The sequence below is a fragment of the Chrysochloris asiatica genome, unplaced genomic scaffold (assembly GCF_000296735.1).
Source record: "Chrysochloris asiatica unplaced genomic scaffold, ChrAsi1.0 scaffold00037, whole genome shotgun sequence".
Taxonomy (NCBI): domain Eukaryota; kingdom Metazoa; phylum Chordata; class Mammalia; order Afrosoricida; family Chrysochloridae; genus Chrysochloris; species Chrysochloris asiatica.
Window position 1 is genome coordinate 207,121 of NW_006408555.1, and position 20,512 is coordinate 227,632.

Genomic DNA, 20,512 nt, shown 5'->3' on the forward strand with positions numbered 1-20,512 from the left:
AGCAGAATGGAGGTTTTGGTGCCCTGATGAGCAGCAGACTGAGCACCACAGATGAGCAGAAAGGAGGTGCAGGTGGGCAAGGGGGGCAGTCACCACCTGGTGGAGGGCACCTGAATGGAGAGGGGCCTGTGAAAAGGGTTAACAGTGAAAGGTGATGAGACCAAAATTGAGAAATTAGGGCAGTGTGAAATCAGCATGCACGGGAGGGAGAAGGAGGTGAGGGCTCACCCCTTCTCAGATGTGAACACCACAGATTCTCTCAGCATCCCAGGTCTGCCTGCCCACGGGCTTTTCTTAGTGGGGAGCCCAGTGTTTAACCCATGGATGCTGGCCAGGGAGTATTCAGGTAGAGGCTTGCAGCCGTCGCTCTCTGGGGTGAACTGCCATGCTGGACTTTAGGGGACCAATGTCATGGAAGAGGGTCACATGCTCCTGAGTAAGTTTTGCCTCAGGAAATGGCCCAGCACAGGTGATATCTGATGGCTTTTCTTGTCTCAATCGAAAAAAAGTAGCCTTTCCCATCATGTGGTTTTAATAATGGCCACTTAAAAATAACTTCAGAGGTGAACATGTTTTCTGTTTTCCCATCAAAAAAAAAAAAAAAGACTTCCAAGCGGTTGATAAAGAAGTCTTTAGATTAAGGTTAGAAAGCTTATTCTGGGATGTATTGTCCCTTATGTGGTGGTTACATGCCATGGAATCAGTTCCAATTCATAGCGACCCTCTACCGTTTCCAGCTGTAAATCTTGATGGGAGCAGGAAGTCTCATCTTTCTCGCACAAATCAACCAGTAGCTTCCAGTTAGCAGCCCAACCTGTAACCAACCTACTGTGTTAGCAGGGTTCCTTGTTGCTTGTACAATAAGATATTCGTCATCCTTCAAAATGTGTCTTAGTTTTGTCTTTTTTTTTTTAAAAAAAAAAAAAAAAAAAAAAGGTGTTTTAAAACATTTTCTCATTGCCCAGGTTTGCTAGGACTTTGTGGAGGAGGCTAGGTAATCGGGAACCACGTAACAGATTCAGAAATTCAGAGCCAAATACGTACAACTTAAATACTGACAAGTAAAGTTTGGACATTTTCTGACTGCTGAAAGAAATACGTGTCTTTCAGTGAATTTGCTTATCGCTCAAATCCTAAAGAAATACTGGGTTACCCACCTTCGGGAATACAGCTGGTCTAAAATTTCAGCTGATTCACAAACGGTGAGAAAAGGCAGAAGAGAAAGTTAAGGGTAAAAAAAAAAAATTACACTTTTTTAAAAGGTGACAAGCCATAAACCTCAGCCACTTTTAGCAGACGTGTTTATGAACAGAAACCAAAGATCATATCGAATAGAAAATAAATTCCCTCCTTGGCCCAAGGCCAGTACCTCCCTGTAGAGTGGCACACAGAGTGGCCCTCACGTGAGCTTTGAACCCCAGCCTGTACTTCAAGTCCAGCCAGGGCAGCAGCCCCCACCAGCAGGAAGAAGAGGACATAGAACAGAGGATCACTGCCTGCCCCCTAGGATATACACCCACCCACCCCCAATCAATATCTGGAAGAGAACTCCCGAGAAGCATAGCAAGGTTCCTGACAGTTTAGGGAAGGTGGAAGGGGCCTTTGGTTCTAAGCAGCTGCTAAGATCAGTAGCAAACCACTTGCCACTAATTTAGTTGTGTACCCCGCCACAGAGGATGCAGGGCAAGTGTAGCGTTCATCTACAGGGCTGAGAGGGGTACAGGGGTGGTCTTTTCAGGAGGTAGGAGCTTCGGGGCAAAAGCAAGCCACTTCCACAAGTTCCCTGTGAATGGACACTCCAGGGCCCCACAGGTGACGTGAGGTGACCTCACCACAGGCCTGCTCACTCACTCCAGCCTAGACTCAGATTGCTCAGTCTAAATCCAAGCTCTGCCACTTTCTATGGGACTTTGGGCAATTCCCTTAACCTCACTGAGCCTCAATTTACCCAACTGTAAAATGGGAGAAAGACCATTTGAGTATCTGCTCGTATTATTTTTACCTGTGAAATGTCTGGGTAGTTTCAGGAATGTGGAGGCAGGGACCTGTGGACCAGGGACACAAGCAGAGACCCTCCCCATTACAAAAGCAGCCCACAAGTGGTTACTTGGCTTTGTCTGGTCCACCCTCCCAGCAGCCCATGAGCTCTGCACACCCACGGTTCTCCCAGCTCCAGAGAGTCCAGCCCTTCTCCAGCAAACACTGCCTGCCTTTGTGTTTCCCCTCACGAATCAACTTTGGGGCAATATCATCATATCACCACTCCGGTTTGCCAAGAAGAAAATAACTTTCTTTTTTCTAAGAAAAACAGTAAGAAGAAGAAAAAAAAAAGACACACTCACATTCCTGAAAGGATTCAAATATCATTTAAAGGCTTTCGTCAGCGATAGCAGGAAATCAAGCAGGTTGTCTCCTAAATTTTATAGTCTCCTTGCTCACTCTCTCAGATTAAACCCAGGAGATGAGCAGGAATTTAGCACGGGACCTGAGCGAGGTACCTACAGCTCCTCCTCGCTTACATCCACGACAAAGAGCGTTTACAGTCCGCCTTCCCTTCCTCCCTAAGATGCCCGCCGGCAAAGCCGTGATGACCAGGAACCAGGGTCCCCCAATCCGCACATCGCTAACCCGATGGGAGAGGCACAATCCCGGTAATCCCGGTTTTACTGAAGGTACTCGGCGACCAAACCCAAATTTCTCTCCCGAGGGGGCAGGCAAAGGCCAGGAGCAGCTGGCCCTGAGGTGGGATGAGTTTCAGGTGAGGGTCCAACACAGGGGGTGGGAGAGGCTCGCAGGTTAAGCGAAGACTAAGGGGTCCCTCTGAAACAGACAAGAATAGGAAAGGAGGGGAACCCAGGTCCAGCGGTAGGAGTGGTCCTTAGGGAGAGTGGAGGGAGACAGAAAATAGAGGGGGGGATCCCAGGTCCAGCGCAGGGTGGGGTTCCTCGGGTTCCAGTGCAGAAGGAGGGGTCCTTTGGGACCAGGAAAAGGTGGTGGTGAATCCCAGGTCCAGCGGAAGGAAAGGACATTCCGGGTCCCCCAGAGGGAGGGCTCCCTTGGGGGCTCTTATAAGTCTTAAAGGGCGGGTCACAGCCCCTTCCACCGGAAGGCCTCGACTCCTGGCCGCGCCGGTCCTCCCCGCGCCGCCACACTCACCAGGCGCTCTGGGCTCCCGCCGCGCGCCCACCGAGCCGTCCCGGTGCAGCAGGATATCCGCCGTGTCCCTGATGCGACGCCGGCTGCCCGGAGCGCCCCGAAGTCCTCGGCAGCCCTGGAAGCACACGGCCCACGCCTGCTCCTCGTTGATGGGTTGCTCGTACGCCTTCAGCACCTCCTCCAGGGACAGCTCCCAAGGGTCCTGTGGCTCGGAGCCCCCAGCCCTCTCTGCGTCGCCGCTGGGGCTGCCGGCCCGGGCCATGGCCGCCCCATTATCGCCGCCTGCGCGCCGGGCCGGTTTCCATAACAGCCGCGCCGGGCCGGCAGACGCAGCCCCGCGGAGGCGCGGGGGGCGGACCCCGCGCCGCCCGCCCGTGCTGTGTCATCCACTGCCCCGCCCCGCGAGCCGCCGCAGGTGAGGGCGGGGCCTGTGGTGGGGCGGGGCCGGAACGGGCTCGGGGCGCAGGGCTGGGGTGATGGGAGGGGCAGGATAGGGCATGGGCCTCAGGGGCGGGGATGTGGGAGGGAGCCTTGGGGAGGGGGCCGGGGGTACCGAACTGGACGCGGGGCGCAGAACATGATTAGGGGAGAGGAGTGTGGGGTTGAATCCTGGAGGCCCAGACAAGGGGGCGAGGGATGCAGGACCCAGGCAGAGTAGGACGGGGAAGAGGTGCTGGAATGGGATGCAAATCTGGGAGAGGGCGCAGTGAGCCACTCCAGACCAGAGCCCTCTCTCACGCACCCACATCTGTGCGGTGTCCAGCCATTCAGCCGAGGACATTCTGCAGCCCCTCCTCCCCCATTTGCTCCCTGGGGAATGCGAGAGGGCGTGAGGAGTGCTGACCAAACGCACACACACAGAAACACACACATTGGACGTGGGTTCCGAGGGGCAGCAATGCTGTCTTTGTGGGAGCCGGTTGGCAAGCAGAATTCAGCTGATTACAGTGGGAGTAATCCCACTGGAGCAAATCCTCAGGCATGAAACCTTCTTGAGTGATATTCCCTACGTGAAAAGCAAACACCAACAACACAAGGCTCCCTTCTCAGACATGCATGTCTCCATCCTCAGCCCACCTCACTTGCTCCCACAAACACAAGTGGCTTCATTTCCAGTAATTGTTGTTAAGTGCTGTCAAGTCGATTCCTACTCAGAGTGACCTGGTGTAGGGTTTCCAAGGAGTGGCTGGAGAGCTTGAACCATTGACCTTGAGATTCCAGCGCATTAACCCACAGTGCCCCACAAAGGACAAGAGGCCCAAACCTGGCTGTCCACTGTAGTTACCTGGGGCACACATAAAACGCAAATTCCTGAGCTCTGAGCTGGGGAGTCTTAACCCTGAAGATTTGAGATGAAACTTGGGACTCTCCTAATTCATTTATTTTAGGGTCCCTGGTAATTCTGAACACATGAGCATGAAGATCCCATGGACAGTTTCACCTCAACTGAAGGAGGTTTAAAGGGTGATGGAGACTGTAATTTCTGGTTCTTCTATTAGGGAATCTCATCTGGGGTTATAATCTTCAAATAGGAAGTACATAGTTTGATGAAAGATGACTTCTGCTTACAATTGCCGTGATCAGTGTTCCCCCCTCATGCCCAGGCCTGCAGAACTCAACTGTAGGAGCACTGAACTTTCTAGAAGGAAAAGTGGAAAGAAGCTGAGGTAGGAATCATGCTGGTGTCTTAAATGAATTGTGCAGAGGACCCAGAACTCAGGTTGACCTTCCTCTGTAGTCCTTACCATCCCCTCCTCCGAATGGTTACCCGTGAGGATGGATAAGAAGTTCCAAGCTCTGCCTGGGAGGGAGCATCAAGCGCAAGAAACCCTAAGGGAGTCTCATCTACGTAGATGCATCGGAGTCCACTCAAGTGACATAAGGAAAGTTCCTGACTCAAGTCATGCCACATGTGTGGTTGTGGGGAAGTGGTGATGTCACTGACGGGCCCACACACAGATGGTCTCTGCTTTTAGATTCCAGTGGTAGCGCCTCACTAAGAAGCGTTCACCAACAACTCCCCAGAAACCGGGACTCCTGAACCCCGCCCCTCCCTAGTAGTGGAGGCATCTTCAGGAGACACCCCAACACCACCTGTGTAAACAGGAAGTGAGGAGCCTCTGGTAGGCAGCCTACACAAACAACTGGGGGATTTGCACAGGAATATGGGAATTACCCTAATGGAAGGAAACTGACTGGGTTCTAACACAGAATGTCTTCTTTCTTTCAGTTACTGATAAGCAACTGCTGGGGTTAGACCTGGTGGTGACTCCTGCCTGCCTGTCTCTGGTGGTTCTTGGAGGTCTCCTGTGCATACATACAATAGCCCCCTTTGAGTAGGCATTGTTTCTTTTTAAAGAGATCTCCGTGTACTTTCCAAGACATCAACCGACAAGATTTAGAACACTGGGGTAAACTCACCTTTGTGGGGGCCATACCACACCCAGGAATTTTTACATGTGAGCAAACCACATGGTGACTGGTTAAAGTGAGATTTAGATTTATCCCAGGTGAAAATAGCAGCTGAGTGAAAACTTAACTGTAAAAATTCATTAGCTGTTTGTCCAAGAGGATGCAACACAGGGCATCAGAGTCAAAGAAATATTAGTTCCACTGTAACTTGAACTTGTCATTTGGATTCTCGAAATTCAAGAGTGTATTTCTGGCTGTTAGAAACTCAACTGAAGAGCAGAGGGAAAATTGATCTTGGTTAATCATTAACTTAACCTGAAAACTTTGCATCAAGGTTATTTACACAGTTCTGGGAATCTCCTTTAGCCTACTCCTAAAGAAATGTGTTCCTTATACTTCATTTTCAGTAGATAAGAAAATCCCACAGAACAGCATGTTATGAGTAACTATGGACTACTCTGCTTGCGTATGACCAGAGACATTTGGTACCATCATGATTTTACTGATGCTTGGAATTGGAAAGTCACCATATCAACTCATCACATTAACAAAGATGCTCCCAAAATATTCACTGTAGCGCAGAGGCGATTCATTCACACGTTCACTGATGTCTGATGCCTGTGTGAGGGAGGAATAGGGAAAACCTCACAGCTAGGTTGCAGTCCTCCAACTTTTGGCTCAAAGGGAAACTGGACCTAGTACAGGTCTTGGGAGGATCTTGGTGCTAAGATGTGAGTGGGAGCCACACCAGTGATGTCTTTTTCCCAGGCTCTGTAGTTGGATGTATTAGAGAGAGCCAGAAACTATGTTCCTACATTGACTGATGTGATGGGGAGGGAGGACTGGAGTTGCCCAGAAATGAAACAGCTCAAGGATTCACACCTCTGAGCACCTCTGCAGACTCGGAGGCTGGAGGTTCTGAATGTTAGGCTTCTAGTAGCCAACGTGGCCACGTATGGCTAGACCCCCAAATGTGCTGGGGTCTACAGTGACACCCATCCATCCAGAGGAGGAGTTGCAAAGCAAAAACTCCCAAGTGTCTTGGGAGAAAGATCAGAGGGGGCTGGGCGCTTGGGTGATTGGGTTTAAGAGCAAAGATGGCTTCAGATCAGAGGCCTCTCCCACTTGCCTGGCAGAATCGCCCCCTGTGCTGGGTGTCTTGCAGAGGTTCCCAGTCCACACCACAATGAAAAGCAGGTCGGGTTTTCCCTAGGGGCTCCGTGCAGTGGGCCATTTGCCTCCTGTTACCACAACTCAGGCCCCTGAATACACTCTTTGTCACCTGGAGGCAACGGGGTGGAGCCCTCAGCTGCAGGCACAGCTGAGCTTAGGTCTAGGCGGAAAAGCTGAAATTCTAGAGGTTGTGGTTTTGTGTGCTAGGTTTATTTTGGGATAACGAGAAAGGCCATGAATCCTGAGGTGAGCCAGATTGGGCCAGGCTGTGCTTGATCTGGGAATGGGACACTAGGACAGCTTCAGGGAGGGCTCTGGACTGAACTGGTGGTTGTGAAGTCGTAGAGGTGACATGGAGCTAAACACAACAGCAAGCCAGAGAAGGTCAGGAGCACGAGCGTGCCCATGGCCAGGTGAAGAGAGGAAACTGGAGAACAGCAGAGAATGTGAGGGACTGAAATGACCGGCTTAGCTGCTGTCTGTGGAATAGGTTGAGAAGTGGGGGCACTTAAAGGGGAAGTTGTTGTGTTGTTAAGTGCCATCGAGTCGATTCCGACCCATAGAGACCCTGTGTAGGGTTTCCAAGGAGCAGCTGGTGAGTTTGAACCACCAACCTTGCAGTTCAAACGACTTTGCAGTCTGACGCATTAACCCACAGCACCACACCAGGACTCCACTTAAGGGGGATAGTCACCCTAAAGTTCCTGACCCAGAGCTTATGAGTGAGACTGTGGTACAGCGTGATTACAAAGGCATGGAGCACGTTCTACCAGCATACTCGGATCCTGGTTTCTGTAAGCTCATGTGGACACCCACCTCTGCTAGAGCAGCTCCTTCTCACAACCTGGAGGAATACGGACAGAAGAATGTAGGCGCTCTGCCCATGGTGTGACACATCCTCCCCCCACACACTAGCGTGACAACAAAGAACACAAGAGGGGAGAGATAAGCAACCTCTGGGGAAAGGGGGTATCTCAGTTACCCAGCATCGCTGCAACTAAATGGCTCTAACACACATTTTTTTCCCTCACAGTTTAGGAAGCGACAAGTTCAGATTCATGGTTCTGGCTCTAGAGGAAGACTTTCTGTCTGTCATCAGTTCTTGAGGAAAGTTCTTGTCTCTGGAGTGTCGGCTCCCGGACAATCTTCTTGCAGCTTGGCATCTCTTTCCCCATCTCTGCTCTGCTCAATTGTTTAATCTCTTTTATAGCTCAAAAGAGATTGGATCAAGACACACCTTACACTGATCTGGTCTCATTAACATAACGTAACAAGCCATTCCCAGATGGGATTAGAGCCACAGGCATGGAGGTTAAGATTTACATCACATATTTTTTGGAGACTATAATTCAATCTGTAACAGGGACTAGTGTGCAATAGACATCAATCTTGGAAGTCAGGTACACCTCTAGTCCTACTCTGAGGAGCTGAGGCGTGTGAGATCACACGAATGATTGTGGTGGTTTCTGTACAAATTGCCTGGTGTTGGATAACACGGCATGGTGGGTGATGCAAGCAGCGAATGGGCTTGGCTGCTAATCAAAAGGTTGGCGGTTCAAGTCCACCCAAAGGTACCTTGAAAGAAAGACATAGTGATCCACTTCCAAAAAATATCAGTCTTTTGGGTCAGGTGGTAGGAGATGGGGATAAGATTCTTATGATTCAACAGTGAGCAATTGTTAACATGACTAATTGCAACTGTCACAATTGTAAAGGTAGACGTTTTGTAACATAAAGGGGGGAGTAGTTAATCTTACAGTCCAGAAACAGAGGACCCTAGGACCATCAAGGGAGAAGAGCACAAGCGGAATGTGGGACCTTATCTAGAGAAGCAGCAACACCAGAAATGGAGGCAGAGATGGGGACATGGAGAGGGGAGCGGCTGAGGACTCTAGATTCATGGGAAGAGAGGGACTAAGAACTGGTGGCCAGGAGGCAGACTTGCAGAATGTTCCCTTTGGTTGTTTAAATGAATATCTATTCCTGAGTGTTTTTGTGTACCTCACCCCCCAAAAAATAAATAAAATAAAAACAGAGGGAACAGAAGCAAATATTGTTGAACAATGATGCATGGAGGAGATTGAAATCACTGCAATGAAACAGTGAGTAAAACCAATGTTCTCCCATGTAAACTATCACTCAATTTACAATAAAAACTTTAAATAAAATTTAAAAAATCATTTTTTAAACCTCTGTGGAATACACCTTGGAATAACCAACCATTTGAAATCAAAAGGGCAGCGTTTACCCAAGGACAGAGTTCACAAGGGTGAGGAATGAAGGAGAAATGAAAACAAGGAGCAAGTGGGAAAGTGGGGAAAGCAATCAGTTACATGAAACAAAATCAGTGTGAATTCTTGAATGGAAAACTGATCTGCTCTGTAAACTTTCATCCAATTCACAATAGAAAGTTGTAAAAACATTAGAAAATCACATGGAGTATGGTTCTACTCTGATGCATGGGGTCTCCCTGAGCCAGAACAGACTTAACAACAGGTAGTGTTTGTTCAAAAGGTAGAAAAGGAAAAGGCTTTCACTCTGCTAATTCCACCTCAGGACCTCTGTCTGAGGCAAACACTCACTGGACTGTGGCCTGTTGTTATAGAAATGTGCGCTTATTACACATGTGGGCACATGCACACGTGCACACACATACTCCCCGCCTCTCCCCAGAGGGCAGCACATCTCATTCCCTGCTCTGTGCTTTGTTCTCACTCTAGTTGTGGGGGCATGTTTCATCTCTGTGGGCAGAGCTCTTGCATTCTTCTGTACAACTGCCCTGTCACATGGGGTTCTGTGTAAATGGTACGGGGGTGGCATCTGACCTCCTCCTCTAACTTCTCCAGGGGGAGAGAATCACCATCAACATCAGCTTAAGGCTGAGTCCTATGAGGCGGAGGTCAGGCATGCCTCCTCTCACCACACTTTTTAGCCATCTGACACCAGCAGTCTCTCCCACGGGACTCTGCTTCTCTGACATAACACTCACAATAATGGGGTTTATTAGGGAAGTAAAAGCTTACAACTCAGGATCTGAAAGGACTTGGGATACAGTTCTTCAGGAGCTGTGCCCACAAACAGGCCTCTTCTGACCCTTGACCTCTCGGCCTCTGTCCCCGCTAGCTCACTAGCTCGAGCAAGTGTTATAAAACTCTTTAGCTCCACCCCAAAGCACTCCGCTTTAGCCAGCAAAGCTTGGCTGGAACATGCTTAGCTCTAGCTCTGTGGGTTAGCAAACCTAGCTCTACCAAGTGCCCAGAAGCACCGCACCCTGTCAGGAAGCCTCCTGTCTACAGGTTCCTAAGTTTTTCACTTTGTGAGCTGGGAAGCCCACTGTACCATTTCCTGCCTTTCTCCTGATTCTGCTGCTTTTGTTGCCATTTTTGGTCTTCTCTCCAGTGTTAAAACTTTCTGTCCCCTGGGCCTAGGAGGTTCCCAGTACAAGGTGCCAGGTCTAAAAGGTGTACTGCACTCCCAGCTCATCTTTCCAGATGGTCACGGTCCTCCGTTCTGCCTTTAGGATGGCTCATTTTAAGCCTAATGGGATGGCAAACATACAATAACCAATCCACTTATTTCCATGGTTCCACACAAGATGTTTTTAAAGTGTTGAAGAGCAAAGATGTCAGCTTGAGGACTAAGATGCACCTGACCCAAGCTATGGTGTTTCCAATAACTTCATATGCATGCAAAAGCTGGACAGTGAATAAGGAAGACCATAGAAGAATTGATGCTTTTGAGTTACAGTACTGGAGGAGAATCTTGAAAATGCCATGGGCTGCCAATAGATCTGTTTTGGAAGAAGTGTAGCCAAAGTGCTCCTTAGAGGCCAAGATGGCCAAACTTCATCTCTCATACTTCGGACATATTGTCAGGAGGGACTAGTCTCTGGAGAAGGATATCATGTTTGGTAAGGTGGGGAGGGTCAGAGAAAAAGAGGAAGACCCCTAGCAAGATGGATTGGCAAAATGGCAGCATTCAGTGGGCTCAAGAGTGGCAACAGTAGTGAGGTTGGTCCAGGACTGGGTAGTGTTTCATTCTGCTGTGCATAGGATCGCTATGAGTTGGTACCGACTCGATGGCACCTAACAACAACAACCCCAGCAAGGGTTTCATGCACCTTATTTATATTATTAATAAACTTTCCAATCCCCTTGGTGAGCCACAAGCACCTCATTTGCATAGTCACACACAGAAATTTGGTGGGAGTTACAGAGAGTATGGTTGCTGTTGTCATGTTGTGAAGTGCTGTCAAATCAATTCCGACCCATAACATCCCTGTATAGGGTTTCCAAGAAGCAGTTGGTGAGCTTGAACCACTGGCTTTGCAGTTCAAATGACTTTGCAGTCTGACACATTAGCCCACAGCGCCATACCAGGACTCCGAGAGTATGGTTAGAAGGGCCATATTAAGTAATTCGTTGTACCACAGGTGGGTACACCATGGCCTCCTCATCCAGTTCCCTACTGATGGGTATGTAGGTTGTTTTCAATCTTGAATGAATAACCTGGTACATAACCTAAACCCATGAGGACAGGGATTGTTTGGTTAACCAAAATCAATATGAATTGTTGAATGGAAAATTGATCTGCTCAGTAAACTTTCACCCAATTTACAATAAAAAGTTTAAAAATATAAGAAAAAGAAAATCATGTGAAGCATGGTTCTTTTCTTTGCGTTCTTTATTTTTTTAAAAAGTTTTTGTTGTGAATCGAGTGATAGTTTACATGGGGGAACATCAGTTTTACATTCGTTATTTCATTGCAATAATTACAATCTCCTCTGTGCATCATCATTCAGCATATTTACTTCTATTTCCTCTGTTTTGTTTTGGTTTTTGGCGGAGGTGGGGGGAGAGAATATACACAAAAATACTCAGGAATCGTTTAAACAACCAAAGCACACATTCTGCAAGCCTGCCTCCTGGCCACCAGCACCTTCTGCCAGCACACAGCCTTTCTCTTTCCATGAGTCTAGACTCCTCAGCTGCTCTCTCTACATGCTCTCATTTCTGCCTCCATCTCTGCTGTGCCTGCTTCTCTGGTTAGGGTTCCAGTTGTGCTCCTCTCCCTCAATGGTCCTAGGGTTCTCTGTTCCTGGACTGTAAGATTAACTACTCTCCTTTTTTTGTGTTACAAAACTTCTACCTTTACAGTTGTGACAGTCGCAGTTAGTCATGATAACAGTTACTCACAATTGAATCATATGAATCTTATCCCCATCTCTTTTCACCAGACCCATCTAGACAAGATGAAAACTACTCAGTGGGGATTCTACCTTCCCCCACACTCTGGCATGGTTTTTTTTCTTGTTGAAAAAGATTAGATGGCGGTGATGGGTGCACACCACGTACATGGGTTGAAGTTATGCTGATGGGCTGGAGCATTCCACCTTCTTGGTTGCTGCTAGAGGTGAAACTTAGGTTAGTGTTAGCACTGGATTCATAGACAGATCATCCTCTACCCTTGTATGGGTCTTAGTCTCCAAAGGATGGGTTGGTTGTGTCCCTCCCATCCCCACTGGACTCCAGTCCTCAAAATGGTGCCTTGCCCATAGTATTGGGCATTTGTTGAATGTTTTCTTCTGCCAAATCTCTTTTGCCTTTTGGGTCTTTCTAGTTAAAATTAGTCTCTTTGACATGCAAAGTGGGCCAGGCTAGCAGAAACAACAGTCCCAGCTTTTGGGTGAAGTAGACCAATGGTCATTTATAAATTCAAGTTGGAGCTCGGACCCTCCTTTTCCTTTCCTACTGGAGTCTCTTGCATTGGCAGCTACTTCATTGGCTGAAGAAAAGGAAGCGCGAAGAGAAGGACGAGTGCACAGGCTCCTTTGCTCTCATAGGCTTTTTCTCTGAGCCAGACAATGACATCGGCCATTCTGAGCATTTTTTGAGTTCCCTCCCTTCTTTTCAAAGTCTCAGAACATACATTGAGTAATCCATCTGCTCCCTTTTCTCTGCCATTGATGAATAATTCTGCTTGGAGGGGGAAGGAGGAGCAGAATTTCACTGAATAATTGTGTGTGTATGGGAAGTATGTAGTGTGTGCATGTGTGCACATCCTGTTTATGTGTAGTGATTTGCATGTGTGTGCATTCAGCCTCCTGTTACGCTTTTGTTTAATTGGGCTGAGAACAGATACTATAAAGGTTTCAGCAGTACAATATTCTCCCCTATTCCTGCCAGCACCCACATGCCTCTCCTCCCACTTGCCTCCATCTGCCTCTTCTTAAACTCTACTCTAGAGACTGGGGACAATACAGCTTCTAAGTGTGGCTGTGAATGGTGGGTATTCACCCACATAATTCCATAGAAATAGGTTCTTCTAGGAAGTTTGGGTCAAAGACAGGCTTTGACAACCTGTTATCCGGCCATGAGGACGGAGGGTTCAGTGTTCCTGTGTTGTGAGACCATGAAGAATACACCTGGATCAGGCTGTCCTCTTGGGGGACCAGCATCTTGGGCTGAAGGGGGCTCTCCTTGTATGAGAGTCTCCCTGTGGATCTCAGTTAGCCCTTGGCTCTGATTCTAGCACTGAAGGTCACACTTGGCCTTGGGCATGAAGCTCTGTACTTTCACATGTTCCCCTCAAAGTTTTCAGACACCCTTGTCCTCCCAGGGAAACTCCCTGGGCAGCTGTTAGGGGTTGAATCATGTACCTCACCACGATGAGTTGTAGCCCCAGGTACTTGTGTACTTTCATTTGAACATAGGAATTTTAAAGACACTATTAGTGAGGTTAGCAGGAGGTCCAGGAGCCATGGTGGCACAGTGGTTAAGTGCTCATATGCTAACTGATAGGCTTGAACCTACCAACCAGTCAACCAGAGGAAGCCCTGGCAGTCTGATTGTGTGTAGAGTTACACCCTTGGAGACCCTGTGGGTTGCTATGAGTCACAATAGACTGCATGGCAAGGGATTTTTTTGACTATTTAACATGAGGTCATATGGGCATAGAGTGGACCCTGACCCTATACATGTGCTATTCTTACCTAAGAGGTGAAGACGCATGGAGAGACTGAAGGATGCCATGTGGTAAGAGAGGCAGAGGCAGAGGCAGACTTAAGCCAAGAACAGCAAGGCTTACTGGCAGCCACCAGAAACCAAGAGACGGCACAGTTGCTGTTCAAGAGCCTCAGAAGGAATCCACAAGGCTGAGGCCCAGATTTGGACTTCTGGCCTCTAGAATTGAGACAATTAATTTCTGTTCCTATGAGCTACCCAGTGGTATTCTGTTATAGCAGCTGTAGGAGACTAAGACAATATCTGTTGGACTAGATTTACAAAAGGAGAAACCAAGTTTCGAATGTGTTCCTTGGGTTGCTCCCTTAGTATGGGTGCTTCACAGGAGAGGACCTTACAAATTATTTTTCTTTTCTTAAACCTAATACCTTCTGGAATAGAAGTTACACTCAGGCACAAAATGCTTTTGGCCAACTCTTATAACCAGAGACAGAGCAACACAACCACCTCCAGCAAAGAAGCAGAATATTGGTGTTGTTAGAGAAAGGGTGACATGGAGCTCTCCAGGGATGGGGCACCCAGAAGGTAGGATGTTGCAGTTTCGCCCTCTCCATGGTCTCAGCACATCCCTGAACAGTGAATTCACCATCATGTTGCTGAAGTAACTCCGGTTAACACTGCAGATGTCCTTTGTTGTTGTTGTTGTTGTTAAAGTGCCATTGAGTTGGTTTCGATGCAGTAACTATCTATAGGAGTCCAGGTGTGGCTCTGTGGGTTAATGCGCTGGACTGCAAAGTTGGTTTGAACCAAAAGGTCAGTGGTTCAAACTCACCAGCTGCTCCTTGGAAATCTTATGTTGTTATTGTTGTTAAGTGCCGTCAAGTCACTTCCGACCCAGAACTATCCTGTATAGGGTTTTCAAGGAGCAGCTGGTGAGCTTGAACTGCCGACCTTGTGGTCCAGTGCTTTATCTTACAGTGTCATACCACTATTCCCTGCAGATGTCTGGATGCCAGGAAATATGTGATTTTAATGGTAAACCAAAATTCTGCCACCTGGCGTCATGTTGACAAAGGAGGTCAACCCCTACAGAGGTGGCCAATAAAACCTTGGCACCTGCAACTTTGTAAATGTCAATCAATCAAAAATATTCCAATTGTCAAAAAGAGAAGATGAAGTGTGCAATGAAGCCATCCACAGGCCATGCCAGAACAACAGCAATGTCCTCAACAAGTACAGAGCTGATCTGCAAACGCAGGCTGAGGGTGTCCTATGGGACCAGAAAGCACACTGCACGCAGAGGTTGGATGCTGGGGTCAGTGATTCACCAAGTACCATAGCCTTCCATATTGGTAGACAACCGGCTTCCATGTGCCAGGGCTCTTTATAAAACTTGTAATTTCACTTGTTAAGAGAATGTTACGTAGTGATTTCAAAGAAGAGGGACCTGTTATGTCTACAGTTTGGAATTTGGCAAACATTAGGAGCGCATGAGTAAGTCTGATTTTGCTAATTAAAATCATTAAGACAATCAGAGTTGTAACCTGTCAGCAGCTTGGGAGAAGACTTTTCTCTGCATGAGTCATGGCCAAATGGAAATGGCGTTTCCCCAAAGGTAAGAAATCTCCCCCCTGAAATAAGCTAAAAAGGCTCATAAACCAGACAGCTCTGAGGTGGTTTCCTGGGAGATGTCAGAGGCACAGTCAGGGGTACAGGAAATGTAGGTATTTGGAGTGAAATTTGCAACAAGGCCCTTGCTTCCCCGGGTCCTCTTGCTTCTCCTATATGTAGCCTTGCGAATGGAGAGAATCTATTCCTCTGGTTATGATCTGGTCTATCCCGGTCCTCGCCTAGTCTTCATTCCCAGGGTCACACTTGGTTCCAGAGCAGTATCACTGAGTGACTTCATAGGTCCTCAGTCTTCCCACATTTCCTCACCCTCCCACAAGATCCAGGCCCATTCAGGGCTTCCCCAGTCCCAAAGAAAAGTGCTCAGCAGACCAAAGGCAATGCAGGCTTTCATTGTGGGGAGCGAGTTGCAAGATTGAGCTTGGGAATCATATCAGAGCTGGAGTGACCTTCTGCTGAGGGATGCAGATGGAACCCAAATGGCCTCTCCTGTGGTGGGGGCTTTATAGTTTCTGTTGCAAATTCCTTCGGAGCCGATGCGGATGCGTCCTGACGCTGGGCCTGTGGTACACAATTGTATCTAAGAACTTCATCCTTGTCCCAAATATTTGCACTTTGATCAGTATCAAGCAAAATTCATCTAACATTTCTTCCTCCATTCTTAGTCAACTGTATCCCCATATGGGAGCAGGGACATCCAGGTCCTGAGGTGCGGGGTGCAGGAGGAGGGTTCATGGCTGGGGGCAAGACACAGGCATCAGAAGGGGTGTGGGATGGGGGTGGGCGAACCAGCCTGGTTTTAGTGACTTTTCCAGATTTAACTATTGTGGGGGCTGGAGGGCGAAGATAAAGAGGGAGAGTAGCAGAATGGGAATGATCTGGCGTGAAGACAATTCTAGAAGTTTTTCTCCGGTGACAACAGCTCAGTTAGGACTTTCTGGTCAAACCCAGTGGGGCCCTTCCCGTCTCTGTTGACCGGGCCTGTGTTTGTTTAGACAGTGGTTTTGTAGCCTGTGGTCTGGGTTTGTCAGGTCGTGTCTTCATGACTGGCTTCGGGTCATTTTCGGCAGGAACAGTACATAAGGATGTCTCCGTTTACTTACATGGGATGCCGCTTGGAATCCGCACCACCAGTCTGAAACCTCAGAGCTAGACCACGAACCCCTCCACTCAGCCACTACCAAGATGGTTGCGACGGAAAGCTTCCGCCCACAGAGGGGCGTGGTCTTGAGGGTCCAGCCAATAAGCGTGCGCGCTTGGCTGTGGCCAATGGGAGGATAGCGCGGGCTCGGGCGCCGCGCGCCGTGGTCTGGGGCTGCAGGCGTCGGGTCATGTCGGACTCCGGTGCTCCTTGCGCCGCCTTGGACGCGAGTCCGCAGGCTCCCCGGAAATCCTGGTCCGAGCTACTGGGTAGGTGGGCGCGGGCGGCCGGCAGTTTCCCGCCGATCACACAGCAGCTCTTCCCGGGCCCCGAGACCCTTCCCATGCGATGGTCCTCTGTCCGGGCTCGGCGCCGTACACGTCCAGACCCGTGCCGGTGTTTCCCCAACCCGGATCCGGACCCTGGTCTCCCGCAGCTCCCTCCTCAGCATCCATCCCCATCCTTCAAACTAGCAATTCAAGAAGGACAAACCCTGCTCTACAAACTGTGGATTTGAGCTTGATCTGGAATGCCAGCCTAGTTGCACTGGATGAGATTTTAAAAGCTTTGCATTGAAGCTGTCACCGGAGCCACATGAACTCATTTTCATTTAGGCTGCACTTAGCAAACAGTTCGCAGATTCAGAAATGGGCGCTCGTGCATGCCATCTCTCCATTTTCCCGTCGCCCCTTCACCGCTACAGGATCCTCTGACCCTTAAACCCCTCTTTTCCGACCTTGAAACATTTTTGAACAGTTGTTAGTCTCCATCCAGTGGGAAACACGGCCTGGTCCTGCAACATCTCTCTCGTGCCTTATTTTGTGGGGTGGTTCTTGAGAAACAGCACAGGCCTGGTGTGTCCATGGTGCGTCCCAACAGGGCTATATGGTGTTTTTAGTCCATGAGGTTTAAGTAGTGCTGTGATGTTTAACTGATTTTTCCCTCCTTAGCCGGAAGGGCTAAAAGGCAAAAAGCCAATCCTGAAAGGGAGCAGAAGTTCCAGGAAGCCGCAGTGAATCTGCTGAGAAGCCATCAAAACCTGGATGACCTTATGCTTGAGGTAAGAGGACACTGGTTTGTCCGGTAGAGGCATAGTTACAGGTGGACTTTCTGAACCCAGTCAAGGCATCATTTTCATAAAAAGATTCCTGAATGCCTAGTGAATATCTGGTAAAAAAAAAAAATCTTATAAATTTTGACTAGGTGAGGAAAAAACGGGGTATTTATCTCTTTGGAAAATGAAGTGAATAATAATTCTCAAAAGGCTTTAGTAAAATATCAAACCTGTTAAAATGTTGTACCTCAAAGATTTGAGACTGGCCTGGCAGACAAGCATTCTGTATATAGATTGTGTTTGTGCACACACTGCATGAGGTTTTTAAATGGTGCCTTTGTGTTTTCATTTCTAGGTAGAAGGTCCACAGTATAAAAAATTGTGTCTCAGCAAATTGATTGATCCTGACAGCCCTGAGTCCAACCCTAACCCTTGTAATTCATTTATAGGTGAGTTACAGCTTCATTTTCTAATATATGAGGTTCTAGAAGGCCTTTTATATACAGTGACCATGAATAATACAGAAATTGAAATTCTCCTGGTGTGGTGCTGTAGGATAAGCACTGGACCGAAAGGTTGTTTTGAACTGCAAGGTTGGCGGTTGAAACTCACCAGCTGCTCCTCGGAAAGTCCATACAGGGTCGCTATGAGTTGGAACTGACTTGATGGTGTTTAACAACAACTTACATATGTATGTATGAAGCATTCTCTCACTAGCCAAAAGCGGGTAGATTGAATTCACTCAGAGGTGCCTGGAAGAAAGGCTTGAAATGCCTCCCAAGGTCACAGCCTTGAAAACCCTGTGCAATGGTCCTGCCCTGCACACATGAGGGAGGTCTCCTTGAATTGTTGGCTTGACAACAAGTCAGCTTCAACAGTAACTTATATGGTCATGAACTACAAAACATGTTTCTGTGACTTGCTTGTGGCTTACTTGGATACTGCAGTTTACAAATAATTTGACATGGCACACTAATGAAGATGTGCACCTTGTTCACAGTTGTGGAAACGGGTTGTATGGGGTGAGGACAGGAGGCAGGAATCAGAATATGTATATTTGTAGGTTATGCAACTCCTTGTTTGAGAAAAGCATTATTTGTTAAACTGTTTGTGATTTTTTGTAAAGTAATAGGCTTGCCTTGATGACAGATTACGAAAGGTGGATGACATTGCTTTCGTTGCTGTAATTGTAATTGAGTTTCACAAATTATGCCTGGAACGAAGTTCAGCCACACTCTCTTCTCTGGGCTTTTGAATCAAGACATAAGATGTATTTAAGGAAGCTCTCAAGCTCACCACGGAAATAGAAAAGACCCTTAACTCAGGGTGTTGACTTGTTCTTCTGTTGAGTGCGTTGTCCACCATGTTCATTCATACTTCTACTTTTTTTTATTTAAGGTTTTTATTGTGGATTGAGTAAAAGTTTACAGGGCAGATCATTAGTTTTACATTCAACAAATCATACTCCTTGTTTCATTACACCGATTATAATCCCCTCCATGCACCATCAGTTAACAGTGTTTCTCTCTATTCACTTTAGCTTTTTTTTAAAACACTCAGGCATATTCTGCAAGTCTGCCTTCTGGCCGCCATCTCTTAGTCCCTCACTTCCCATGAATCTAGAATCCTCAGCTGCTCGCTCTCTCCATGTCCCCATCTCTGGTGTTGCTGTTTCTCTGGATAAGGTCTCGCATTCCACTAGTGCTCTTCACCCGTAATGGTCCTAGAGTCCTCTGTGTCTGGACTGTAAGATTAACCAATCACTCCCCCATTTTTGTTACAAAACTTCTACCTTTACAATTGTGAGAGTCACAATTAGTCATGATAACAATTACTCATTGTTGAATCATGAAAATCTTATCCCCATCTCTTTCAACCAGACCCAACTAGACAAGATGAAAACTATTCAGTGGGGACTCTTCCTTCCCCCGCCACACTATTAAACTAAGCCCCCTTGAAACCCTGTAAGCCAGTCACTTCATGCCTTTATCACCCCCTCATTTTAGGTAGCCAATGTCTAAGTTGCCCGTCCCATTTGCCCTGTGTATAGAGGGGATAGCATTGGTACTTGCTGTGAAGACTCCTTCCTTCTGTTGGTGTTTAGAGTTACTGTAACTCCATGAGTCTAGGTCAAGTTCATCAAATTGTAGCAATTTACCCTCCTTTCCTTTATCAAAATTTGTTTTGTTCTTTTTTTTTTTTTTTTTCCTTCCTCTAGTTCTGATTATCAAGCCATCAAGACTAGGTCAAAAGTTTGAGTGTTCTTATGCCTCTCCCCTCACTGCATATCAGCTGGATGCTTCACTCTTAGCTCTAGCCCTCAGTAGCTATGTCCTTGTCCATAGCCTTAGGTATCCCCAGGTCTCACCATATTTTGGACCAACCAGCCCTTCTTCTCTCTCATCTTCAGGTACACGGGAGTCTGTGGAACATGGTTGAACTCAGTCCAGGTCTCCATTACTGCCTTTCCCCCTCTTCCACTCACCAGTAGATGAGCATGGGCATTAGCAAGCTTACATGCCTGTTTCTGTGTTCCCTTTGAGTTTCAGTCTTAGAGGGGACTTTGTCCTGAAGGAACTTGATTGCTTTCCATGATGGCTTCCCGGTGAACAACTTGCTTATTCTTGTAGTAGCCAGTCACACTGCCATTTTTGTTTTGGGTCTTTCCTGATGATCTTTCTTTGAAGATGTATCTTCTGTCACTGTAGCTGTTCCAGGCTGGTCTGCTTATCCTTTCTAGTAAGAATGTTCCACCTCAGAAGGCTTTTTTTTTTTTTTTTAAATGTTTTATAGTGAATTATGTGATAGTTTACATGAGAGAACATTAGTTTTACATTCATCCTATCGTATATCGTTTCATTGCCATTGTTACAATCCCCTCCATGCATCGTCAACCAACCAAAGGGTATACCCTACAAGCCTGTCCCCCGGTCGTCAGCACACAGCCCCTCTCCCTCTCTGGGTCTAAAGTCCCCAGCCGCTCCA

General features: G+C 47.6%; 2 protein-coding genes across 2 annotated transcripts in view; one reads left to right on the plus strand and one right to left on the minus strand.

Moving 5' to 3' along the window:
• Positions 1–3,442, minus strand: part of SPIRE2 (spire-type actin nucleation factor 2) — a 35,812-nt gene extending 32,370 nt beyond the window's left edge. Inside the window, exon 1 of the mRNA XM_006860256.1 lies at positions 3,157–3,442. Coding sequence (XP_006860318.1) covers positions 3,157–3,418 — 262 coding nt within the window. The 5' untranslated portion in view covers positions 3,419–3,442. The remainder of the gene's footprint in view (positions 1–3,156) is intronic.
• A 10,814-nt stretch (positions 3,443–14,256) lies between these two features.
• Positions 14,257–20,512, plus strand: part of FANCA (Fanconi anemia, complementation group A) — a 42,670-nt gene continuing 36,414 nt past the window's right edge. The window contains exons 1-4 of the mRNA XM_006860257.1: positions 14,257–14,288; positions 16,507–16,742; positions 17,424–17,533; positions 17,883–17,976. Of these exons, the coding sequence (XP_006860319.1) occupies positions 14,257–14,288; positions 16,507–16,742; positions 17,424–17,533; positions 17,883–17,976 (472 nt within the window). The remainder of the gene's footprint in view (positions 14,289–16,506; positions 16,743–17,423; positions 17,534–17,882; positions 17,977–20,512) is intronic.